General features: G+C 48.7%; 1 protein-coding gene across 10 annotated transcripts in view; it reads right to left on the reverse strand.

Moving 5' to 3' along the window:
• Positions 1-27,343, reverse strand: part of GOLGA2 (golgin A2) — a 375,277-nt gene that overhangs the window by 132,662 nt on the left and 215,272 nt on the right. For all 10 annotated transcript variants that reach the window (XM_086924918.1, XM_086924916.1, XM_086924923.1 and 7 more), the window contains 2 exons: positions 12,196-12,283; positions 8,382-8,725 (listed from right to left, as the gene is read on the reverse strand). In XM_086924918.1, the coding sequence (XP_086781044.1) occupies positions 8,382-8,725; positions 12,196-12,283 (432 nt within the window). The remainder of the gene's footprint in view (positions 1-8,381; positions 8,726-12,195; positions 12,284-27,343) is intronic.

The following is a 27,343-nucleotide window of genomic DNA, read 5'->3' on the forward strand; positions in this document are numbered from 1 at the left end:
ACCCTAATGGGTGAGTAGCGCGCTTTACAAAATCTGCTGATCGATTGATTGATTGAAGTTATAAATTAAACTGCATATATAGCTGCTGTTGAAAAACAGACTTGGGGCGGTTGTGTGGATTTTTTATGCATCAGTGAAGAGACCTACGATGCAGAACTAGGGTTACAAGTAAGTAACATTTCCTTCCGTATTGTTGTCTCATCACTGTTACTCAGAGAGCTGGTTAACTTTACTTAAATCTTCTGTTCTTTCTAGTAAAGCCTGAGATTTAAGGAACCAAAGTACCTTTCCGAAGGAGAGGTGCGATTACTTAAAGAGAAAGTTTCATTGATGTGGACATCGTTAACAACTTTTGGTCAGTATGATACCTTCTGATAACAACCCTGTTTTTATGAAAGACAATGTATGGTTCCACTGCAGACAGAGTTTGACCTTCACTCACTCCATGCGCAGATGCAATGGCCATGAAAAAAGGCAACATTCCAACTGAGGAGCTGCAATGACGCCTTAAGTACAGGCTCAAAAGGAGACAGAAAAAGACTGTAGGCCCATGGAGGAAAAGGCTGCCATCTTAGAAGTTACCTTTTCTTTAACCTCTCCAAAATGTCCTTTAAAGCAGGGATCGTGAAGAAAGACCTCAAAGCAGGAGCTTTCCTTTACGCCATCAAAGAAGCCAAGTGTACTTTCATGGAGGGAAATTATACATTTGACTGCGCCAAATAAAGAGGATATGGAATGGCTACATCTTCTTGTCAGACCACCACTGAAGTTTGCAACGCTGCCTTCATAGATGGAAACTCGCTCCATTTAAAAGCCCAGGATGCCTCTGCTGATGGCCCTTATCCTCATTCTTTAGGGAAATCAAAGGGGGGAGGAAGAGGTGGTGCTGTGTGGCACCGAGGTGGGCATGTCCTCCTCTTGCGAAAGTAACAGTAATCAGAAAGGTCCACCTCGAAGAGGGTCAGTGTGTATCCTGTTGTTAATGGAATACACACAATGTGTTAAAATACCCCTCACACACCAAAAGGGCCCTTGGTGTCATGCTTCATCAGGGTCTTCCCGCCCGGCTGCCGGACGGGGCAGTGCTGCGACAAGCGACTACGCTGGAGCACCTTTTAAATGTGGGTGCTATGTGAGTGAATTTGAGTGAGTGTCAGTGGGGTCAGGGGTGATGAAAAAGTGATGTTTAAAAAAATACCTGGCCTAGTGATAGAAAAAACTATTTAATAAACACTGGCTGGTATTATTAAAAAAAAGGTGGTGTCGGAAAGATTAAGCGGGTTAATGGGCTTACTTTCCTGTGCGGGTCAACATGTTTCGGGGCGCCATGCCCCTTCGTCAGGACCGGGGTCAGATCCCCCTGTCACTCACTAATGTTTCTCCACAATAAAGCGTATGTACAAAAAAGTGTGGTGGTGATCCTATTTATCAATGTGTATAGATATACAATTTATATTAATACACTTCCCTTGCTAATGCTAAGATACTGATGTAGTATGCTTAGCAAGGTGAGGAACAATGCCCCATGAGCCAACTCTAGACAGAAGGGTATTTGAGGGTCCAATCAACCCCCAGTCTTGTTGTGCTTCCTCCTCCGTCCGTGGCTTCCGTGATAGTTTTTTTAACACATTGTGTGTATTCCATTAACAACAGGATACACACTGACCCTCTTCGAGGTGGACCTTATCCTCATTCAACACAGGCACACATTACTACATTCTTGAGGCAAATGAAGGTACCAATACTGTGTGATTCCAGGAGCCATGCTTCCAAATTCAAGGGTGAGGCAATGGGAGGGTGTAACTGTCCTTGCATCCTAGTCAGCACATCCACGTGGCAGCCAGCTGCGTGGCCTTAAAGAGGAGTGGAAAAGCTCTGGATCATCATGCCGAGAGTGTGAGTGGGCCTTTGTGAGCTACTGAGGGTTTCAAATAGAAGGTCCTCTTTCAGAGATTCTTTATGTAATTGTACCCCATGATACTCTGAAGCTCTGGATAGTAATTCTATGCACCCCATATTGTTGTCTGGTGGGGAAGGCTTTGTAGGCTAAAGGTCTGGGTCATTCTCTATGGGTGAGTCCGTGTTATAGTCCTGCCAGGGATTTGCTGGTGAAGGACCATCCCCCGCATTCCCATCATCCTCATCATCAGGTTATTGCGGAGAGTTAGCTGGTGTAATTAGTAAGTGATGTAACTGTGGGGAAGGAGGTGATGGAGGAGTAGAAGGAGAGGGGTTAGTACCAACATGCTTCCACTTCAAAATAATATGATAAGTGTCCTCTGACTCTGATTTACGTTTGTGAGGCAATTTGGGAGAAAGATGTCCTGTCTGAAGATTAATATAAAGTTCTTTCTGTTTGGGGTCTTATTTCGGGGGTTTGACGTCAAAACAGGGGTCCTACTGCTGCAGAGGAGAATCTTTCGGTTTTGGACCCAAAATTTTCGGTGCCGGAGTCAGATGAATTTTCGGTACTAAAGGTATAAGTTCAGAAGCTGGTTTTGGTGTTGAATGTTTCGGCTCCGAAGCAGTTTCAGGTTTCGGCTCGGTGCCCGACTCGATACCGAGCCGGAAGGCTTTGGTGCATGTTTTGTTGCCGAGCAGGAAGGCGGGGCGTTGTAAATATCTTCTTGGTGCCGACCGTGGCCGGTAGGCGGATGTGGGACCGAAGCCTTTTGCCTGGGCTCAATAGGTGTTTGGGGGAAGGGGTGTTCTGTACTCACGATACGATTACCTAGCAGCACGTGTTCTTCCATGTCAGAGTCCGATTCTGAAATGGATACAGGTTCTTCCTGTTCTTCATCGGCCTCTTGCACGTCGTAATCTTCTTGCATGGAACCTTCTCCAAAGAAGTCCAGCGTGGATTCAATGTTTTGCCTCTGCATTTCACAACATCGAGCCCGACTATCAAGGAGTGTTTTCTTTGAACGGAAAGACTTCCTTGTGTCGCAGCTCTATTCCTTGTCCTACAGAGATAAGCACAAGTTGCACAGCTCATGTGAGTCAGTGCGTGAGTATTTCGCGTGGCACTGAGGACAGAATTTAATTGGAGTCTGTTTCATCGACTGCGAGGTGGCTGACGCAGTGAGGTCATACGTCCTTCCACGCGTTTTCGATTAAAATATAAGTTTTGATGACCAATACGATACGTGGTAAAGTGGGATACGCGTATGAAAAAAAATACAGTTGAGGGTAGCGTGGACTGCGCACCAAGGGGAACCTGAAGAACGGTTTCAAACCGGAGCGCAGCAATACACTTACGAACCTGATGGCGGAAAAAAACAATCTAACAATGGAGTCGATGCCCATGCGCACTATCACCAAAAGGAGGAGTCACCTACCTCGTGACTGCAAAGACTTCTTCAAACAAAAACAAACTGCAAATATCCAGACCCAAGACTAGATGGCAGGAGTATGCGTAGCATGTTATCTACAGCTCACTTGCCTCGAACTTCACTTTTGTATATTTGCATTTGCAGTTTTTCAATGATTCATACAAACCAACTCCACACTTAGAAGAATTTTGGAGAAAAACAGTCAATACAATCCTATGGAAGGAAATGAATTTAACAGTTTGCAGGTAATTACTGATTTGTGGGAGTTGGTATTTTAGGGTTAGAACCAGGGTTCTCCCCAGGGTCAATGATGCCCTCTCAGAACACCCTCAGTGGCACTAGGGCAACCGGATGCAGAGTGCTGAGGCCCAGTGTTATCCAATGGAGGATAGGAGGCCTGCGGTTGGTGGCTGCTCGCGAGCAGGCCACTGGGTTGTGGGAGCAAAGCTCCTGGTGTTAGGCTCAGGGCAAAGGTGGATCAGAGTTAGAACCCAAATTACACCCACAGCGGCAGGGTGCAGGGTGCTGTTTTGGTGTTGGGTGCCCTGTTTTCAATGGGGATTCTCCGGTTGCAACAAAGACTGCAGGCATGGGACGAAGATCTTCTGGAGGTGACCACTGGTTGGAGAGGTAAGTTGGGATGCCGGGCGATGCTGGGATACCGTCGGTTGGGCCACCCAAGGTGGTGGGGCCTCTGGTGCAAAGAGTGTCTTTAGGCAGCAGGTTTTCTTACCAACTCTGGTCGGGGTATCCTCTAGAAAGTGGCTGCAGGCATCGATTAGAGATTCAAGGCAGGTCAGAGGTCACCAGATCTCAGGTTAGGATCGCCGGGGAGACCTCCTCATGGTGTTGGGCCACTCAAACTCGGGCCATGTGTGTCGTGCGCAGAGTGGTGTACACATGGATTTGGACGGAGCCAGAGTCTGTGGGGTGAGCAAATCCAATGCTCACCGGAAACAAAGTCTTGGTTTCGTAAGGCAGGGCAGGTCCTTCAGGTTCTTGAGGGCTGCTGGCTGCAGGACGCACCGGGATTTCACTGAAGCAGGTACAAGGTGCGGACAGGCCGGAAGGGCTGGGCCAAGTCAGTGGGCGTCCTCCTCTTCTAAGTTCAGCACAGCTTTTTCGGTCCTTCTTCTAGTCGGTTCTTGTCTGAGGAGGCAAGGTTCAGGGTTGCCCCTAAATACTAGATTTAGGGGTGGTACAAGTAAGTAAAGATTGGGACCAATGTGTCCATTCCTTAGGGTGGGTACAGCCCTATTATTCCATCCTCCAGTGGGGGGGGGGGGGCATATGCATTTCTCTGGTTGGCTGGGTTCTCCCATCTGCAACTTGGCAGGGACTGAGAGTTGTGCTTCACCTCGCATGGTTGCCCCCCACTTTTTACCAAAGTGTTGATGTACGTTTACTGAGTGTGCCCTGGGTTCCTGTCAACCAGGTACCCAGGGCCTATGTTCTTTCCCTAAACTGCATTAAGACAAAACCCAAGTGGCACTCTTTGGTCACATGTCAGTCTCTTGTAAATGGTACCACAGGGACCAAGGACCCTGTGGCCAGGGAAGGCCTCTAAGGGCTGCAGCACTTATTGTGCCACCCTTAGAGGCCCTATACCTTTACACACACACTGCCATTGCAGGCTGCGTGTTTTGGTGCAAAATAAAGTGAAGAGTTGACACGACTCACATCCCTCTGTGCCATGCCTACAAACCACTGGCATAGTTAAGCCACCCCTCTAGCTGGGTGCACTATACCAGTGGTGAGGGTACAGGTGCATGGGCCCTGTACCCCTACAGTGTCTAAGCCAATTCTTAAACATTTGCAAGTGCAGTAATACCATTAAGAGTAAATGGTGCCGGGAGCTTGTCATCATGAACTCCACAGCAACATAATGGCTTTACTGAAAACTGGGAAATCTCCTCTCATCACAATAAGCCCACACTGATGTCAATGTGGAATTTAATGAAAAATGCACTCAGATGCCATCTAAGAGATGCTCCTTGAAAACCAACATAACTCTAGTGTCCTGGCTGAGTGGCTGCTCGCCAGGTGCCACCACCAGACATGATTCTGGACCCCTGGGTCGCGAACCTGCTGCTCTCGGGGATCTGAAACAATGCACATCCTGGGAAGAGGTGCAAAGCCTTCTCCCCCAGGATGGGCAGGGTCCACAAATGGGGAGCATCAAAGGCTTGCTGCCTTTGTGAGCTACCCCAGACCTTTGCTGCCCCCAGCAACTGGCTCCCACGGGTTCTGCCCCCTACTTTGGTTGGGAGAATCAGCAGGAAACCCAAGTGAGGAAGGAAGGTGTGCCCAACTTTGCCAATCCCACCCCTCAGGTGGGGGACGTGAGGTGAAGCACACATCTCAGTCCCCTCCATCTGGCAGATGAGGGGACTCAACCAATTAGGGAGAGGCTTAAGCTCCCCCCCCTCCCACTGGAGGGTGGCATAATAGGCGGTGTACCCACCCCAAGGACCGACTTTCACACCCCTTTATACGGCCCTAAATCTAGTATTTAGGGGCAACCCTAAACCTTGCCTCCACAGATTTGAGGAAGAAAGATGAAGGACTGAAGAGTTGTGCTGACCCAGGATGAAGAGGACACCTACAGTTTTGGCCACAGGCCTACCGGCCTGTCCCAACTCCGACCAGCCGACAGCGAAGAAGGTAGCATGTCCAGCAGTCAGCAACCCCCATAGCCCAGAGGACCTGCCCTGCCCTCACCTTACAGACTATGTCTCCAGTGAGCATTGGATTTGCTCAACAAAGACTCTAAGACCAGAATCTGGATTCTGGTGACTCCGCAATTCTGCACCAGACGCCCACGTCCCGAGTTCGAGTGCCCCAACACCACAAGGAGGTCTCTCCAACGATCTTGACCTGGGATCTGGTGTTCTCCGACCTCCCTCAAGCCACAAGTTGACACCTGCAGCCTCAACCTGAAGTGTCCCCGTGACCGGAGCTGGTAAGAAAACCCGATGCCAGAAGACACCACTGCAACAGACGGCCCACCGCCTTGGGTGGCCCAACCAACGGTTTCCAGGCATCTCCCAAGAACTCAACTTACCTCTTCAGCCAGTGGATGACTTCAGGAATGTCTTCCTGCCTGAGCCTGCAGCAACTTCACAGAACCGAAGGTCTCCATTGAAAAGCACAGCATCCCGACGTCCTTTTGGCACCCTGCACCCCTGCCGCCCAAGTGCAGCTCCTGTGCTGGTTGTTGCCTCCTGCTGTGCTGACCTTAACCCCAGGAGCTTTGCTCCCACACCAGAGTGGCCTGCTCTTAAGCAGTCTCTAAACAAAGGCCCCCTTAGCCCCGACACCCACCGACCACGCACGCAACCTAGGTGTCTTCATCGACTCCACCTTCTCCATGACCAAACAGGTCAATGCAGTCTCCTCATCCTGCTTCAACACCCTCCGAATGCTCCACAGGATCTTCAAGTGGATCCCCACCGAGACAAGAAAAACAGTCACCCAGGCCCTCGTCACCAGCAGGCTGGACTATGGAAACGCCCTCTACGCAGGAACGTCGGCCAAGCCCATGAGGCGATTGCAACGCATCCAGAACGAGTCCGCGCGTCTGATCCTCGACATCCCCCGCCGCAGCCACATCACACCACACCACACCATACCTGAGAGACCTGCACTGGCTCCCCCTCAACAAGAGGATCACCTTCAAGCTCCTCATTCACGCACACAAAGCTCTCCACAAGACCGGCCCAGCATACCTCAACACTCGACTCAACTTCTACACTCCCACCCGCCAGCTCCGCTCCGCCAGCCTCGCCCTCGCCACAGGCCCCCCGCATCCGAAGAGCGACCACCGGCGGCAGATCCTTTTCCCACCTCGCCGCCAAGACCTGGAACACCGTCCCCACCAACCTACGTCAGACCCAGGACCTACTCGCCTTCAGGAGACTCCTAAAGACCTGGCTCTTCGATCACTAGCGGACCCCCCTAGACTCCCAGAGCCTTGAGACCCTCACGGGTGAGTAGTGCGCTCTACAGGTGTCATGATTGATTGACAAACTTTGTATTGTATTATAATTGCATTTATATAGCACTTACTACACCTGACGAGGCGTCAAAGCGCTTTTTTGGCAAGTAGCTCGCTACTACAGAACCAATAAAGGATTAGTGGTGAATTAGTATAGTGAAGATATGAAAGTAATTTGAGTGGTAGATATGTTAGTCAGTTGTGTGGATTGAGAAGGATAGTGGAGGGATAGAAGACGAAAAATGGTTTGCATTTATATAGCGCTTGATACCCTTGATGGGGTGTTGAAGCACTTTTTCGGCGAGTTGCACTTTGGGCCCATGAAGTCTGCATCCGGCTGTTCCAGTGCTGCTGTTGGTGCCACTAGAGTGACCGACATTTGCTTCCCTGAGTCTGAGCCTAGTCTGAATCCTTTCATCTTAGGGATAACCTTCCAACACACTAAAAAATGTTTTGGAGTCTGAAACCCAATGAGGTTCGGAGCAGAGCAAAGTATCCATTTCAAAGGCCGCAGACAAAAAGGAACAGATTTCAGCGTGCAGGTGTGGGGCTTCTATGGGTCTTCACTTTGTCCCTTCCAGGCTGTAGGGTGTCAAGATGGAGATACACGCAACCTACCAGCACACAAGAGCACTACTGAAAAATTCGCCAGACCAGTCTGGCATATGGGGATGTTCCAACGGTGAGGAATCTGCAGTTAGAAATATGCAGTGGAAATAGGAGATCTCAAGAACAATTAGGATACCAGGAAGGAAATAAAAGACCTCAGAAAAGTAAGAGTAGATAATCGGAAGAAAAAAGGGCTCTGGTAAACAGACCTTTGAAAGGGGAGGAGGGATCTTGGGAAGGAGGAAAGATAAAGAGAAAATAAGGAGAACGGTGGCATGCAAACAAAGACAGTCTGCACTGCAACAAGGATAGAAGAACAGCCAGAAGGCAATAGATAAAACTGAGCCCTAGCATTAAGGTGGCTGACGGGTGCAATAGATGAGCTGTGTGCATATAGTAGGACTTACAATAACAGAAACTACTTAAACTCCTTCAACACGCACCAGTTTTACAAAGCCATTCTGTAGTTCGGCCAGCTGCTCCTTCAGCTTGCGGTTCTGACTGAGCGCACGGCTGATGGTGGTCTTATCACTCTGCATGTTCTCCAGGATCTGTTGTCGGTCTACGCTGTCCTCGCTGTGGCGCTCGACCTCCTTCTCCAACTGCAGCAGACGCTCCTCCTGCTCCTGGTTCAGATGACTCAGCTGCTTATTGTCTTGAACCTGGGCTTCAAAGCGGGCTTGAGTCTCCTCGATAAGCTGCTGCAGCTTCTGCACCTCTGCCTGCAAGGACAGCTCCAGGTCCGTGGGGCCCTCAGGGGCCTGAGGCTCGGGCTCCTTGGGCTGGGCTGTGGAGAGAGTGAGAGAACAATCAGAGCAGTTGCTGGATTGTTAAAAGTTTTTAAAAAGTGCCTCATGCCTCGAAGACAGCCTCGATGCAGATCAGATAAGCTCTTACACCTGAGAACAGGGAGCAATACAGCCAGCATTTTGGGATTGGTGAGGTAGATGCTATGCAGATTTATACAGTGTGTAGCTACCCAAGGGCTGCCCAGCTCTGAATGAGTCGCACTGTACACTTATGAGTTTCTGAGGTGGTAAATATCTAGAGCTGTTGGGGGAGGGGGGGTAAAGTCAAGTTTTAGTCATTGCTCTGAAACGTGCCTTGTTCATTTAGTTTCTGAGTTCAGTGGGTACAGTGTTTCCTAGCTCATGGGTCAGGTGCAAGAAGCATCTGCCTCCCCATCTGACCCCTTGGATTCGTGGAACCTTTAGTAGCAGTGCCTTAGAGGATCTTAAGGTGCTGCTAGGGCTGTCGGGTACCAGAAGGCCCCTTATCAAGGCAGACCCTTTATGGTCGATTCCCAGGTGAGCCAGATAAAGCGCCTTGAACTTTATCCTCTCCTCCACTGGAAGCCAGTGCAAGGAAGCCAGAGCACTTTGCTGAGGTGTGTTTAGGTAACTTAAGGATAGTCCTCGCTGCCGCTCACTGTCATTTTAGTGAGCCCATATACAGGGAATTCCCGTAGTCCTCCAAGCAGGAGAATCATCGCATGGACCACTATGCTCCTAGATTGTGTGGGTAGGTGATCATGCCAAAGCAAGATGCGTTTTCTTTTTTTACTTGCGCCTCCATGGATACAGAGCTATCTAACCACATTCCTATGCTCTTTATGGGGGGAGTTCCCAAGCACTTTGGCCATCCAATGGCTGTTTGTGGTGGTGGCTTATTTCCTAATATCATTAGATATGTGTTAATCTACATTCAACTTAAGTGAGCAATTAGCCATCCACCATGTAACTTTCTGAAAACAAGGGTCCAGAATGGCTTGCAGTGGCCAGAATGGCTTGCGGTGGCCGGAATGGTTTGCAGTGGCCGGAAAGGCTTGCAGTGGCCGGAAAGGCTTGCAGTGGCCGGAAAGGCTTGCAGTGGCCGGAAAGGCTTGCAGTGGCCGGAAAGGCTTGCAGTGGCCGGAATGGCTTGCAGTGGCCGGAATGGCTTGCAGTGGCCGGAAAGGCTTGCAGTGGCCGGAAAGGCTTGCAGTGGCCGGAAAGGCTTGCAGTGGCCGGAAAGGCTTGCAGTGGCGGGAATGGCTTGCAGTGGCGGGAATGGCTTGCAGTGGCGGGAATGGCTTGCAGTGGCGGGAATGGCTTGCAGTGGCGGGAATGGCTTGCAGTGGCGGGAATGGCTTGCAGTGGCGGGAATGGCTTGCAGTGGCGGGAATGGCTTGCGGTGGGCGGAATGGCTTGCAGTGGCAGGAATGGCTTGCAGTGGCAGGAATGGCTTGCAGTGGCAGGAATGGCTTGCAGTGGCAGGAATGGCTTGCAGTGGCCGAAATGGCTTGCAGTGGCCGGAATGGCTTGCAGTGGCCGGAATGGCTTGCAGTGGCCGGAATGGCTTGCAGTGGCCGGAATGGCTTGCAGTGGCCGGAATGGCTTGCAGTGGCCGGAATGGCTTGCAGTGGCCGGAATGGCTTGCAGTGGCCGGAATGGCTTGCAGTGGCCGGAAAGGCTTGCAGTGGGCTAACCACAGTCCAAGAGAGAGGAAGCGGCTCAACCAGTCCCCTGTTGAGGTTCTGCAAAGCTAGAGAATTCAAAGTCTTCCTAAAGGGCAGGCAGAGATCAAAGCAGCCAGAATAGCTGCAGCAGCCACAGCAAGAAGAATCCCAGGAGAGGACACCTGCTCAAAGTATTAAAAGCCAAAGGTCCTATGCACACTCAGAGCCTTGACGCAGGCTTGGCAGAGTTCAGGACAGGCGGCCTCGTACATATGCAACAAGGGGTGGTGAGGGACAGAGTCTCTGAATTAAACAGAAAGCTCTCACCCCGTCAAGAGATCAGGGCTAGATCCAACACCGTTTTTTAGCTCACTGCACCATCCCAGTTTCAGAACCTGGCTGTATGCAAATTAGTCTGTTCCTGTCCCAGTGCATGATGGGAACAGGACAAACCAAACTACAAAAGCCAATTCTTACACTGGGAAGGAAACAAGCTCCCGGGGACCGGTTTCTGGCATTACAGCCGTCTTCGGCCCGGTTTGCTTGAATCCTGATGGTGCAATGAGCAAGGGTCTCACATCTGAGAATACCCTTCCACGCTTAGGGTGGACAAAAATATTTACAACAAGGGGTGGTGAGGGACAGAGTCTCTGAATTAAACAGAAAGCTCTCACCCCGTCAAGAGATCAGGGCTAGATCCAACACCGTTTTTTAGCTCACTGCACCATCCCAGTTTCAGAACCTGGCTGTATGCAAATTAGTCTGTTCCTGTCCCAGTGCATGATGGGAACAGGACAAACCAAACTACAAAAGCCAATTCTTACACTGGGAAGGAAACAAGCTCCCGGGGACCGGTTTCTGGCATTACAGCCGTCTTCGGCCCGGTTTGCTTGAATCCTGATGGTGCAATGAGCAAGGGTCTCACATCTGAGAATACCCTTCCACGCTTAGGGTGGACAAAAATATTTACAACAAGGGGTGGTGAGGGACAGAGTCTCTGAATTAAACAGAAAGCTCTCACCCCGTCAAGAGATCAGGGCTAGATCCAACACCGTTTTTTAGCTCACTGCACCATCCCAGTTTCAGAACCTGGCTGTATGCAAATTAGTCTGTTCCTGTCCCAGTGCATGATGGGAACAGGACAAACCAAACTACAAAAGCCAATTCTTACACTGGGAAGGAAACAAGCTCCCGGGGACCGGTTTCTGGCATTACAGCCGTCTTCGGCCCGGTTTGCTTGAATCCTGATGGTGCAATGAGCAAGGGTCTCACATCTGAGAATACCCTTCCACGCTTAGGGTGGACAAAAATATTTACAACAAGGGGTGGTGAGGGACAGAGTCTCTGAATTAAACAGAAAGCTCTCACCCCGTCAAGAGATCAGGGCTAGATCCAACACCGTTTTTTAGCTCACTGCACCATCCCAGTTTCAGAACCTGGCTGTATGCAAATTAGTCTGTTCCTGTCCCAGTGCATGATGGGAACAGGACAAACCAAACTACAAAAGCCAATTCTTACACTGGGAAGGAAACAAGCTCCCGGGGACCGGTTTCTGGCATTACAGCCGTCTTCGGCCCGGTTTGCTTGAATCCTGATGGTGCAATGAGCAAGGGTCTCACATCTGAGAATACCCTTCCACGCTTAGGGTGGACAAAAATATTTACATATGCAGCACCAAGCTGAAGGCAGGCCAAAGAATGGGACTAGGTCTTGTGCACCACTGGCAAGATAAAGCCCAGTCTGCACATCCAGCTTCCTGCAAAGGAGACGGTGGGTTAAGAAATCTGCACAGGGGCCTTTTTCATATATTTGTTGCTTACCTGATGAGCTCTGAAGCTCTGTTAAGGTGCTCGTCAGCTGCATAATGTGGCTCTGGCTAAGCTCCTTTTCACTGGTTAGGGCTTGGACCTTTAGAAAGGCAAACACACAATTAGATGAGTGGTGTTTTAAAAGACAGGGGGCATGAAGAGCAGGAAGAGGGGGAATGAAAAGCAGGAAGAGGGGAATGAAAAGCAGGAAGAGGGGAATGAAGAGCAGGTGGAGGGGGGATGAAGAGCAGGTGGAGGGGGATGAAGACCAGGTGGAGGGGGATGAAGAGCAGGAAGAGGGGGATGAAGAGCAGGAAGAGGGGAATGAAGAGCAGGAAGAGGGGAATGAAGAGCAGGTGGAGGGGAATGAAGAGCAGGTGGAGGGGAATGAAGGGCAGGTGGAGGGGAATGAAGAGCAGGTGGAGGGGAATGAAGAGCAGGTGGAGGGGAATGAAGAGCAGGTGGAGGGGGAATGAAGAGCAGGTGGAGGGGGAATGAAGAGCAGGTGGAGGGGAATGAAGAGCAGGTGGAGGGGGAATGAAGAGCAGGAAGAGGGGAATGAAGAGCAGGAAGAGGGGAATGAAGAGCAGGAAGAGGGGGGGATGAAGAGCAGGTGGAGGGGAATGAAGAGCAGGTGGAGGGGAATGAAGAGCAGGTGGAGGGGAATGAAGAGCAGGTGGAGGGGAATGAAGAGCAGGTGGAGGGGAATGAAGAGCAGGTGGAGGGGAATGAAGAGCAGGTGGAGGGGGAATGAAGAGCAGGAAGATGAGGAATGAAGAGCAGGTGGAGGGGGAAATGAAGAGCAGGTGGAGGGGAATGAAGAGCAGGTGGAGGGGGAATGAAGAGCAGGTGGAGGGGAATGAAGAGCAGGTGGAGGGGAATGAAGGGCAGGTGGAGGGGAATGAAGAGCAGGTGGAGGGGGAAATGAAGAGCAGGTGGAGGGGGAAATGAAGAGCAGGTGGAGGGGGAATGAAGAGCAGGTGGAGGGGAATGAAGAGCAGGTGGAGGGGAATGAAGAGCAGGTGGAGGGGGAATGAAGAGCAGGTGGAGGGGGAATGAAGAGCAGGTGGAGGGGAATGAAGAGCAGGTGGAGGGGAATGAAGAGCAGGTGGAGGGGAATGAAGAGCAGGTGGAGGGGAATGAAGAGCAGGAAGATGAGGAATGAAGAGCAGGTGGAGGGGGAAATGAAGAGCAGGTGGAGGGGAATGAAGAGCAGGTGGAGGGGGAATGAAGAGCAGGTGGAGGGGGAATGAAGAGCAGGTGGAGGGGAATGAAGAGCAGGTGGAGGGGAATGAAGAGCAGGTGGAGGGGAATGAAGAGCAGGTGGAGGGGGATGAAGAGCAGGTGGAGGGGAATGAAGAGCAGGAAGAGGGGAATGAAGAGCAGGTGGAGGGGAATGAAGAGCAGGAAGAGGGGAATGAAGAGCAGGTGGAGGGGAATGAAGAGCAGGTGGCGGGGAATGAAGAGCAGGAAGAGGGGGAATGAAGAGCAGGAAGAGGGGGAATGAAGAGCAGGTGGAGGGGAATGAAGAGCAGGTGGAGGGGAATGAAGAGCAGGAAGAGGGGAGATGAAGAGCAGGTGGAGGGGAATGAAGAGCAGGAAGAGGGGAATGAAGAGCAGGTGGAGGGGAATGAAGAGCAGGTGGAGGGGAATGAAGGGCAGGTGGAGGGGAATGAAGAGCAGGTGGAGGGGAACGAAGGGCAGGTGGAGGGGAATGAAGAGCAGGCGGAGGGGAATGAAGAGCAGGTGGAGGGGAATGAAGAGCAGGAAGAGGGGAGATGAAGAGCAGGTGGAGGGGAATGAAGAGCAGGAAGAGGGGAATGAAGAGCAGGTGGAGGGGAATGAAGAGCAGGTGGAGGGGAATGAAGAGCAGGTGGAAGGGGGAATGAAGAGCAGGTGGAGGGGAATGAAGAGCAGGTGGAGGGGGAATGAAGAGCAGGTGGAGGGGAATGAAGAGCAGGTGGAGGGGAATGAAGAGCAGGCGGAGGGGAATGAAGAGCAGGTGGAGGGGAATGAAGGGCAGGTGGAGGGGAATGAAGAGCAGGTGGAGGGGAATGAAGAGCAGGTGGAGGGGAATGAAGAGCAGGAAGAGGGGAATGAAGGGCAGGTGGAGAGGAATGAAGAGCAGGTGGAGGGGGGATGAAGAGCAGGTGGACAGATTGGGTTAAGCATGAATGGAGTGAGAGAAAGGCAGAATGAGGAGAAAAGAGTTGTGAGGGAATGAGAAATGAGGACACAAGAGGGGCACGCCATGATCTACAGAGCTATGGTGTTCTCATTTGCTCCTGCTCATTCCCAATTTTGCTTGACAATATGTACATTTCCAAGTCATGCCATCAAATCTTTCAACTATACCTGCACGGGTCCTTACTTCTGCTCAAACTCATGAGCTCTCTTCCAATTCCCCAGTCACTGTCAATAACAATGTACTATTTTCTGTCCAGCCCCAGAAGCCCTTCAGACTCGTCATAGGTCAAAGCACGAAAACTTCTGCAACCACTCAAACCGTTACCTCCCTCTAGTGTCCTGCGCACCTTCACCCTTGAACTGTAGAAGAACAGCTTTCTGTACTCACTGGAAATCAGTCCAGTAACCAGTTGTTCTTTGACAAACGTCGTAATTCTTACCCGTATTTATACTTTTCCAGGTGACCTATGCATCTGAACACTTGTGTGACCCCCTTGGAGTGGAAAGTGCAACCTAAGATCGCACAGTCTGCACCAATCTAGGATGGGTAGATAAGAAAAACATTACTTACCTGTAACTGAAGTTTGAGTATCGGCATCTTTCCTAGATTCATGTCCTTGAATCATACCAGTCAGAGCTGGGAGTCCTATGGTACACATGGTGAGCAGTACATTGTTGAAAATACACAGAAAGATTAACAATCACTGTAGTAGCCTATTCACATCATTATAAAAGATGCAAAACTGAATTGTAGAGAACAAAGCACAGTCTCTCTTCCCACCCAGAGTTAGTCATTTTGTTGTATACAAGTGTGCCTTAGTTAAGGGACAGGGTGGGACAGGTGAATTTAAGAAGGATACCAACACTGCATGACTTCAGTTACAGGTAAATAACTCTTTCTCCAGTACTGGTTATTCTACAGATTCACATGCTTAAATCAGAACCGCAAGCAGTACATTCAAATTAAGAGTCCTTCAGAGGTTGTAGGGTAACAAAGGCTAAGCGAGTTTCCCAGACTAAAACAGACGAGGTAGAAGCGCTTCCCCTACTGCCGGAGACCTTTGCACTGTTGAATCCAGGCAGTACTGCTGTGTAAACGTGTCTCTGTATCTCCTTCTTGCTGCCCTGAACATGTCCACAATGGACAGACCAGCGACGAGGACTGTAGATTTACACAGACCTTTTGTGGCAAAAGTGTCCACTATCTCTTGAAGAGGATGACCTGCTTCTTTATGACAAATCACTATGGCGGATGACACCCAGCGGGAACAATGACAGTCCTTTCATTGAGTGACAATATGCCGCAAGAAGCTGGTGAGACTTCCTTAGGGCTTGGTTCCGTCAATGTAAACATTCAAACATCCTTTTCCTGTAGTTCGGTTTGGATAATGTGCTTTCAAAATCACCGGCTCATTTAGATGGAGGTCTGCCGGCACCAAGTATAATTTGCTGATTAGTCCTTAAGATGACCATTAGGTTAAACTAGAGGATTGGCTCCTTGATAGTACAGGCTCAAATCTCACTGACGCTTATAGCAGGTGTTAAGACTAAAAGAACAGTTGTGTCCCAAGAGAGACAGATTCATTCTGTCCTATGCACTGGTTGGAAAAAAGTTTATCAGTTGAAGCAGCACTACATTTGGCGGACACAATGGTAGAGAAAATCTCACTGTGTAAACATTCTAAAAAAAGGCCCCCAGTGATGTCCACTACACCAGATGCAAAAGTATTTCCGTTTAGCTTGACCCATTTTACGGATGGATGCCGCTCTGGCTACAGACAAGATTTCTCTGAAGAAGTATTCAGGAATGTCTCGCAGATGGAATACATTGAATTCAGGAGCTTAGGCAACAAACAGAGGGTGTAGATCTGGGGGGCAAATACCAGAATAATCAGAGAACCCATACACAACAGACTGAGCAACGTTGATCATAAAGTGTTTACTGGTAACAAATAGTCTCATAAGACAAATTCAGGGAAAACCATCTCTTGTAAATGAACAACACTCAAAACAGCACTAGGAAGGAGGAGAAGTATTTTAAAGCGTTTATGAATAATGAAAATAGCTGGAAAAATTCCAAAATGTATTGAAATCTATATGTTGCCACTTCTAGCTTTAGATGAATCAGTAAAAAAATAAGCCTACCTCAATTTCAGAGAATGTGCGAACAGCATACCCGTTTTCAATACTCAAAGGTAACAGGAATTCCCTCTCGTGTACGGGGGTGAGGGGTGGAGTTGGCAAAGGTGGGCACACCTCTCTTCCTCACTTGTTTTTCCCGTCTGGTTTTCTTTCTTTACACATTACACAGAGAGAGAGTTACCGATGATGTGAAGTGGGTAGACTGGTAATTGCTAGCCAGGAACCCCCTCCGGTGTTGCTACCGTGAGGCACTCTCTCTCCACTCACTAATTTTCTCACAGGGAGTTATGGCCTGTTGAGATGATTTTTTATTTAGAAACATACACCTTGACCTAAGGGATTAATGTTAAGTTAAATACCCGTGGGATTTGAAATATTATGACATATTGAATCCCTCTAGGAGGTCTTATATATAGGGGTTGTGAATGGGTAAGGCTCCACATTGTTGTTATTGAGTTGAGTGGGGGGCGGCCTTACCTTTTATCCCCCTAGCACTCCTATTGATTGGCTCGTGTCGGACCATACCAAGAGCACAACTTGCTCAAAATATGCAGACACAGACCGTACAGGATCTTGTGAGTTGTACGCCGGGTCTTAAAATAGACTTCTATATGGGTTGCCAGTGGGGTCGGCATAAAAGGTCTGAGGCATGGAAGAACGTGGGTAACGCAAAAAGCGGGCGTGCTGCCGCGTTCTGTGCCCACTGTAATCTTTTGGTCACCGATTTGTTGACGCCAAGTAATAACCCATTGCAGCAGTCCAGTCATGCCAACACAGTGGATTGGACGATCATCTGCCAAATGGGTGCGCCAAGATTGGCTTCAAGCCACGTAGAAGCCCAAAACTAGTTTAACAGCAGCATATAAGATACAAAACAAGGGACAATCTTACAATGATTATCTTGCCCTAGCAAGATAAAGGTACCGAGCCACTGATACACTGCTTCTTTACTATAGTGCACTTGTTTCAATGTGATTCTTGTTTTTTTTCAGTTACTATAGACTGTTACAATTCATGTGAAATCCATGTAAAAGAAAAACTGCATACAGCTGAAACGGATGTCGGAAGAGAGTAGCAGAAGTCTTGTGTACTGTTTAGTACAAAACAGCCTTCACTGGGGAAGACGTCAAAAAACCCTGAGAGCCTCTATATGACGAAACGAGCTGCAAAACTACAGCTAGACAATGTCTATTGTGCGCTTTGTCTTGTGTTCGGGTTCTTGAAACAAAGTCCAGGCAGCTTCCCTGTGCAAATCCAGGATTCAGACAGTGCCTCACATTACGACCCTCTTACCCCCTCCGAAAGGTTTTGGCCAGATGGGAACCCGATGCACAATGGTAACTTTTCTAGGAGATCTGCTGCTTTCCTCAGAACGGGAAACAAACTCAGCAATGCTGAATGGTAAGGAAAGCAAACTATGCCCCAAGCAAAGTCATTATGTATTCCCTTTTTCCCCTCTGTGCAAGAGGGGCATTTGTTAAAAAGAGCCGAAAATGAATGAGAGCAAGCCTGAGAGAAACAGAGCTGAGAAGGGTTGATAACAATTTACATTAAATTAAAAAAATCACACAAGCATACATACATACATTCATACCTAAAGAAGGCATGGAAAAAACAGCACTTGACAAATTGTTTTCTGAATAAAATTGCATAAATGGGTAACATCTAATGTCCAGGGATTCATGTACCAGACTCGCAAATAATGAACTGATGGCAGGCTGGAGGTACACACGCTCAATGAGCCGGTGACCCTTTGGGGGCTGCAGATTTGAAGGCAGAGTACTCTCCATCGAGAGGTGGTTCTTTTTTGCAGCGCCTTGCATTACTCTGCCCCCAAGAAACCCACTAAGAACTGAGCTTCCACTCAGTGGCACCAGGAGCGGAGGACTCTCTTGCGATTCAAATAATGCAGTTTCTCCTTCTCTTTCGAGGGTGAGGCGGAGCGACGCACGCCAGAAGGGCGATAGCCCGTCTTACATGAAACGGTGTTATCACTTTAGGCAGGAAAGCCCTTTGTGTCCTTAAAACCAGTTTGTCAGGAAAAACTGAAGCACGCAGCAGGTTGACAATGCCTGAAGCTCACTCACAGGCCAAGCCTATGCTCTAGCAATTAATAAGATGGTTTCTAATGGTAAAAGACAACGTACACTGTGTATTAGCTCAAAAAATGGTACAGAGAAGGAAGGTGTGGACCATATTTCAATTTCATTGGGGAATCACAAAGGGCCTTGGTGGAACAGAAAAGTGCTGCAAATCTCTGAAAAACCTCAACACAACAGGTGAGTCAAAGAAAGAAGGCTGATCCAGCAACCGTAAAAAGGCTTAAAGAGCTGACAAACAGCCTTTAAACCCAGCGCAAGAGCTTGCGGGGCAATGACAAAACAATGTGGGTTAATGTGGCAGGTGCCGCAGCAAACCACACATTTGGCCCAACGCCCACTGTACACAGATTTTGTACATGGGGCCTAGCTGCTTAAAAAATATAAACAACCTTGGAAGGAAGGTCAAAGGACACCAGGTGCCGCTGTTTCAATTCCGTGCTAGGAGGTGCTGGATACAGAGGCGTGGGTGCAGGACCCTATCCCGTGGCTGCAACAGTAGATCCTTCCAAAGCATGAGCGTCATCGGAGGACAGATGCTCATGCCCAGAGGTTCTGGGTATCGCACCATCCTGGTCCAATCCAGAGCCACTAGGGGGAGTTGGGTCCGGTCAGTCTTGATCTTCAGAACTCAAGTCAGCAGGGGTAGAGGCATAAAGGCATATTGGAGTCCCGAGCTCCACTGGCGAGAAGTGTCAGAGAGTCAGCCATTTTGGAAATTCTACAGTGCAAAAATACTGACATTGTGAGTTCAACTGTAGCAAAATGATTGAGCCAGGGTTCACCCCCCTGCTCTAAAAAGGCCCTGCGCCACCTATGGGTGTAACTGCTATTCGTGATCGGCTAGGAGTCGGCGACTGAGTTGGTCCGCCCTGGAGTTTATAGAGATGCAGGCCAGGTGGTTTACGCCCATAGAAATGCCCTTACGAGTCAGCTACTTCCCGAGCCAAAGATCCTCCTCGTACACCACCTAAGACCTCACTTTACCCTACTCGCTGCAGTAGCACCTGGCGAGGAGGTGGTCTATGAGGATCGTCCACTGATGGTTGTGAGGAGGGCCTTCAATGGCAAGTGGCTCACCTCTAACTCGAACAAACTGATGTGAAGTTGTGTTTCCAACAGAGAAGAGTATCATCTGAGCCCTTGTCTCCGAGATGGCCTCCCCTACCCAGTAGTGATGCACCCGGTACTACCATCAGCTCTGGGTGGGATAAGGAGATGTGTCTGCACTGACTCAACTACAGGCTAGCAGCTACCCATGCAGTTCTTATGCAGTCTTCTCCGAAACCTGGACAGAATTCACAACTGCTCTTGTAGAATGCACTTAGTTTTAGGTCTCTAAGGTCTAGCTGTCTTACAGTGACCGAGCTGTATGGCTGTCGAAATCCATCTTGCTCTGGTGGGTTTGGAAACAGGTCCACCTTTGTTATTGTTTCCATAGGCCACAAAAAGGTGGTCCATGGTAGTGAGATGTAAGAACTCAGGAGCCAGATCGCTAGGTTCATTTGGTTGGGATCTGGGTGTCTGATTTCTCCATGGTTCTGAGTTAGAAGATGAGGCGCAAGGTGCAGTCTTTGATGGGGAACTACTGAGAGTTCCAGAACCGTTGTATACCATGGTTGTCTCGCCCATTTGGGAGCAACTAGGATTAGCGTGACTGACTGTTGCCGCAGCTTGCGTGCCACCAGCGGGATCAGTGGTGCTGGGTGAAAAGCGTACGCAAATCTGCCCGACCAGTTAATCCATATCGCATTGCCTTGTGACAATGGATGTGGGAACCTGGCGGCAAAGTACTGGCATTTCGAGTTTTCTTTTGTGGCGAACAGGTCTATTTCTGGGTGACCCCACTCCTGGAAGAATGGCTGAAGGACCTGGGGGTTTATCTCCCATTCGTGTAGTTGCTGGTTGTGCCTGCTGAGCAGGTCGGCAACCTGATTGTCCTTCCCTGGAAGGTGTTCTGCTAGGAGAAAAATGTTTTTTGGAATCGCCCACTTCCAGATGCTTTATGCCAGATGGGACAGCTTTGGAGAGTGCGTTCCTCCCTGTTTCTGGATATAGTACATCGCGGTCATGTTGTCCGTCCGGATCAACACAGTCTTGCTGTACAAGTATATCTGAAATGCTTTTAGGGCTAGGAATATCGCTAGCAACTCTAGCTGGTTGATATGCAGCCTTTTCTGTTTGTTTGTCCAGAGCCTTTGTACTGTGTATTGAAGGAGATGGGCTGTCAGTGATGCGTCGCTGTTAGTACTAGTTGTGGAACCGGCTCTTGGAACAGTCGCCCCTTGGAAAGGTTTTGAGGGTTCCACCACTGCAGAGAGTTGTGAGCGCGACTGTCTACCAACACTAGGTCTTTTAGTTGTCCTTGAGCCTGGTTCCACTGCAGTGCTAGGCATTCTTGCAATGGACGCATCTGAAGTCTGGCATGGGGGACAATGAATATGCAGGAGGCCATCATACCGATGAGTTGCATGAAGATTTGAGCTGGCAAAGAGTGTTTTGGCAGGAATTTGCGAATGAGTGTCTGCATACTGGCTATCCTTGCTGAGTTTGGATATGCCTTTGCCACTGAGGTGTTTATGGTGGCTCCCAGGTATTGCTGTGTGTGGGACGGTTGCAGATGTGATTTTGTGTAGTTGATTGAGAATCCTAAGCTGTGTAGCAGCTGTATCGTCTGAGACGTGTGTGCTGCGCATTGGTGGTACGATTTTGCTTGTATAAGCCAATCGTCCAGGTAAGGGTACACATGGACGTGCTGCCTCCTGAGATGTGCTGCCACTGTCGCTAAGCATTTTGTAAACACTCTTGGAGCCGTGGTAACCCTGAAGGCAAAACCTTGAATTGGTAGTGTTGACCTTCTATTGTGAACCTGAGGTATTTTCTGTGGGCTGGGTGGATGGGTATGTGGAAATACGCATCTTTGAGGTCCAGTGTTGCTAGGAAATCCCCCTGTTGTAGCAACGGGAGCACTTGTTGTAATGTTATCATATGAAAGTGCTCCGACAGTATGCATTGATTTAGGGGTCTGAGGTCCAATATTGGCCTGAGAGAGCCGCCGTCCTTGGGAATAAGGAAATATAGGGAGTACACTCCCTTCCCTTGCTGTTGGAAAGGGACTTGCTCTATGGCCCCCTTTTCTAGCATGCAGTTCACCTCTTGTTGTAACAGGGTGATGTGTTCTCTGGACATTGGACGATGTCTGGGTGGTATGTTTGGAAGTGTAGAAGTCAGTTCTAGGCAGTAGCCAGACTGGATAATTTCTCTGACCCACCTGGCTGTGGTAATTGCGTTCCAGACAGGTAGGAACTGTGGGAGTCTGCCTCCGAACGGTGTTAAGTGGTCTGGAGGTAGTGTGATAGAGTCACTGTTTTGAGGCAGTGGAGGCTCTGGTGTTATTGCCTCCATGTCCCCTTCCCTTGGTATTGTTACCTCTGTAGCCTCCTCTGGTTGTGTTTTTGGTAAAGGAACTTTGTGTGTTACCTTTATATGAGGCTGTTTGTGAGGCAAGTCCTAGTGTATTCGCCCTGTACGAGGAGCGACGAAAGGAGCCCCTATGTTGCTGAAATTGTAATGCCCCCATTGATTTTGCCGTCTCTGTGTCCTTTTTCATTTTATCTAAAATGGTGTCGACAGCAGGGCCAAATAGAAAATCCCGATTAAAAGGTTGATTAAGGATAGTGGACTGCACATCATTTTTAAAACCAGAAATACGCAGCCATGCATGTCTGCGGAGTAGAACGCTAGTGTTGATTGACCTAGCTGCAGTGTCTGCTGCGTCAAGCGCGCATTTGAATGAGGCGTTTGTTAAGAATTTCCCTTCCTGTATGAGATCTTGTGCTTGTGCTTTGAAAGGCTCAGGTAGGTGTTGCATTAGGGTCTCTAGCTGTCGTAATGTGCCCTGTCGTAAAGAGCCAGTAGGGCTTGTGTATTAGCGATCCTCCACGAGTTGGAGGCTTGTACTGCTACTCTTTTCCCTGATGCCTCTAGTATTTTTGACTCTTTGTCTGGGGGAGGTGCCTCCCCAGTAATATGGGAGTTGGCTCTTTTCTGTGCGTTGGCCACTACCAGGGAATCAAGTGGTAAAAAATTCATACGTCCTACACTACTATGGCATGCGTCCTCCTCTATAGACCCCCTAACAATATGCTGTCTTTCCCTTTAACGCTCAGTGAACAAATTGCCAATCTAGCCATTGATCATGCCAGGATTCTATTGGTCGGGGACTTCAATTACTGGTTCAATGACCCTATGGAAAGTCCTCAGTCGCGCGAACTCACTGAGCTTCTTATAAACTTAAACTTTGAACAACATGTACATTCACCAACCCACTGTAAGGGTCACATTCTGGACCAGGTCTGGACCAACTCTCTCTTAGTCACTACCCCGGTCACTTCCCCGTGCTTATGGTCTGATCATTTCCTTCTCAAATTTAATCTCGTCTATCCTCCTAAAAAGATCACCGTCACAGCTACGGGTGGACGAGCTAGGAAATGGAACTCCCTAGACAGGCCGGAATTTCTACAAACTCTTGCCACTTCCATTCCCCCCCCACCATCCTGACATTAACACAGAAGAAAACAACCTCTCTCTCTGCCTGCAAACAGCCAGCGACGTCCATGCCCCATACAAAACGATCAAACTGGCCCGGCGTGCTGACGCTCAAAAATGGTTTTCTCCAGACCTTAAAGCTAAAAAAACTGGCCCTTCGTCAACTTGAGCGACATTGGCGTCGTAACTATGCCCCTGACGCTAAAACCTAATACATCACTGCCAGGAAGGATTACATGAAATCTATCCTAGTTACAAAAACTGCTTATTTTTCTGCTCGTATAACCAACTCAACTAATAAATCCAAGGACATCTTTTCTATCCTCAATGAATTAACCAACATTGACAATGCTCGTCCCAGCTTGCCCCCGACCCAGGCTCTCTGCGATTCACTGAACGTCTTTTTTACAGAGAAAATTGCTGCCATCAAAGCCAGTATTCCACAAACCTTAAGCCCTTCCCTTTTTGTTTTAAGTCCCAATATTACCAACTCACTAAACAGTTTCACTCCTATTACCCCAGAACAATTTCAGGAATTACTGGTCAGAGTAAAATCAGGCGCCCCTTCCGACAGATGTCCTCCTTATATTTTGAAAGACTGCCTATCAGTTATTCCGGCTCCCGCTTGCACCCTTCTAAACAACTCACTGGCCACTGGACAAGTTCCCCTCGCATTCAAAGAAGCAACAGTAATACCCCTCCTGAAGAAACCGGGCGCAGACCCCACCTGCAATGCAAACTACCGCCCAATCTCCCTCCTCCCCTTCTTAGCAAAGGTGTTGGAGGCCCATGTTGCCAACTGCCTGTCCAACTTTATAGAGACGTCAAATTGCCTAGAACCACATCAGGCGGGCTTCCGCCCAGCTCATTCAACGGAGGCGGTGGTAGTGGCAGTCATGGACACCCTCAGGGACTGTGCAGACAATCGCATCCCGCAGGCTTTAGTGCTCCTGGATTTGTCAGCCGCATTTGACACGGTCGATCATACCATCTTGATCGACCGTGTCTCTCAGGCTGGTATCCGGGGCCCGGCAGCCTGCTGGCTGAAGTCCTTCTTGGCAGCCGCTCTCAGGCAGTTCCCTTGGGCAATTTAGTGGGCACCAAGAAAGCCATCATATGTGGTGTACCCCAGGGCTCGTCCCGGTCACCCCACCTGTTCAACCTTTACATCTCCCCTTTAATCCAGGCTCTTAGAGACAAACAGGTAACGGTGCTGAACTATGCGGACGACTTACAGCTCCTATTCACAATCGACAACTCAGATACGTCCATCTCCTTCTTTCAGTCAACAATGAGGTTCAATCAAGCTTGGATGAACCAAAATCATTTGAAACTGAACCCAGGAAAAACCGAGCTGGTCCTGACTGGGGACAGCATTAAATACTGGGGCCCACATTATTGGCCAACAGACATGGGTCAAGCTCCGATCCCCTCATCATCCGCAAAGACGCTTGGTATCACCTTAAACAGCGACCTCTCACTTAAAACGCAAGTGGGTCAGGTGGTTTCCAAATGTCTTTTCCAACTGAGGAAAATCCGGAAGGTTCGTCGCCTTCTGACCCGCGAAGCCCTGACACAGGTGGTGATCGCCACTGTGATTTCTCACAAAGATTATGCTAACTCGATATACTTGGGCCTTCCCCGGTTCCTCCTGAAACGACTCCAGATGGTGCAGAATCACGCAGCAAGACTGATTCTAAGCCAGCCTAGATGGCACTCAGCCACCACCCTCCTGAAAACATTTCACTGGCTCCCGGTGGCCCAGCGCTGTACCTTTAAAGTCAGCTGCATGATCTTTAAAGCGCTCTACTGCAAAAGCCCTAAATTGATCTCAAAACTCATTATAAAGTACGCCCCGTCCCGAAGCCTACGCCCGGCTCACCAATGTCTCCTACAAACACCATCTTTTAAACGTAAACACTCGGGCGGTTGCAGATTTGGCAATTTGGCACCCCGTCTGTGGAATGCCCTTTCCCTTGAGATCAGGCTATGCCCTAACCTCATGTCATTCAGGAAATCCCTAAAGACCTGGCTTTACCAACAAGCATACCACTAATTCCGTAGGCCTCCAACCCTGACTGCTCTCTGTCTTCTACAGCACCAGGAAACCAACCGGTGACAGTGCGCTATACAAACCATTGGTAACACAACACAACACAACACAACACAACACAACACAACACAACATAACTGTCCTTTGATGCAAGTAGGGTCTGTAGGAGCTGCCCTATACTTTTTTTCTATTCTGGGGTTGATTACCCGTGCCCTGGCTGTGTCCTTAAATATGTCAGGTGCATGTTTCAGAACTCCCTTTAACATGGGAAGTGTTTTGACACTTTTTTCTGATGTTGGGAAGGTGTCAAACAAGAAGTCTTCCTCAACAGGGTCATTATGCATATCCACGTTGTGGAACTGTGCAGCCCTGTCTATGAGTTGATTAAAAACTACGGTGTCATCAGTAGGTGACGGTTTAGTAGGATAAGAGGACATATCAGGGATGGGATGGGTGTTGTAAGGGTCAGTTGGCTCTTGTGGGTCAGGGTCCTGCGGGAATTCATATTGGGGCTGTGGCTCATCCCCTGTGTTACCTTCGTCGTCCCAGTGATGAGAAGGAGAATAAGGAGTGTTGTAGTGTAGTTCCTATATTCCCAATAGGCTCTGCACATTGGAATAACAAACAGCAGTGTAGACGTTGGACTGAGGTCATCTAGGTCTCTACTGACTATGTTAGACTTAATTAGTGTTTTGCCAGCTAGCTCAGAGGTCACTAGAAACTTTCTCGAATGTTCAGGAAAGGGTTAACCGTCCTGATTTAGACAAGAAGGTATTCGTTTCTGACAACCGCATAAACATGACAACTTTGCTCCCTCAGAATAAAGAGTGTATCTCTAGAGTCGTGTGAAAACAATAGACAGCTATTTCACTCAGTCAATCGTGCATGCTTAATTTCACAAGAGTGCAGAGAAATAGAGAGACTGGCGTTTTCAATAAAAGGTGTTATATTATTGAGCAGTCTTCTTTCTCATGCAAGAGAAATGAATTGCCACAATTGCAATACTTATTATAAAGTAAAGTGTGTACAGTAAAAGTAGTATTATGAAATAATACTGTAAAAGCATTGATATGGTTTCTTAGCCATATGATACTTTAAAATGGATAAAATATATACATACATAAAAACATTGACTAACGAACTCAACTGGTGCTTCTATGATACGCCTACCCCGGTGTACCTGACCTAAGCCTAATACGTGGGAAGGAGCAAGTAAGTTGCAGTATTAATTTAAGTTAGGTTTTTGCCAAGAATCGGAATCAAGAATTCTCTCTAAGGTTTTAATCAGCTCCGTACCTTGGTTATAGAATGAAGGAGGTCTTGTATCTCTTCTCAGGACTATCTCCCAGCAACCCGCGAGGGTGACTCGGGAACACTGGATTTTATCGGCTGGAGAAAAAGACAGCGTCTCTCTCAGTGCGTCAAAGGGAGGGGAAATTTTTCCTTCGGCTCTAGCAACAGCTGGGCTACCGGGCAAGTAGAACGTTGATCTGCTCCCCACCACCGTGTGTTTGCTTAAGGCAACGTTGGTATATTTATACATGAAAGGTGCCGGGTTTGACGTAAGGTTGGACATAAGACGTCACTAAGAACGAGTAGTTCTTTCTGGACTCCAGGAGTTCTTGTGCAAATCAAAACAAAAGCAGGGGGAATTCCCGGGCTGCTGGAGGCTTGGTTTGTTTAAAGAACGCTTTGTGCATTCTAGGAGTCTATGGGAGTAGCCTTGCCGTGTTTTGGACTGCATGGGCTATTACTAAATATGGATATGATTCTTATGCCTTTATAAGGATATTATTTGTTATAACCACATAAGGGCATGAATCGGGAATATCAAATTAGGGTCCTAGATAGAAATACAACAGTGTATGGATTAAAAGGAGTAGTAGGCATGATAGGTTGAAAAGGAATGAAGGGTCTAGAAGGAGAAGTCCCAAAGTCCTTTTTCATCAGTGGAATAGGGGACTGAGGTTTAAAGTCGAAAGGCCTCTTTTTCCTATGCAGGATGGTAACTTTACCAGTCTCTGGGTTGATCTCAATTTTTGCTTGGTCGTCAGAGGGATCTGGGTGGAAGAGTTCTTCCTCAGCAGTCCTGGGTGGAGTCTTAGACTTTGGTTTGTCGACGACTTTTGGT

This window comes from Lissotriton vulgaris, chromosome 5 (assembly GCF_964263255.1).
Source record: "Lissotriton vulgaris chromosome 5, aLisVul1.2, whole genome shotgun sequence".
Taxonomy (NCBI): Eukaryota; Metazoa; Chordata; class Amphibia; order Caudata; family Salamandridae; genus Lissotriton; species Lissotriton vulgaris.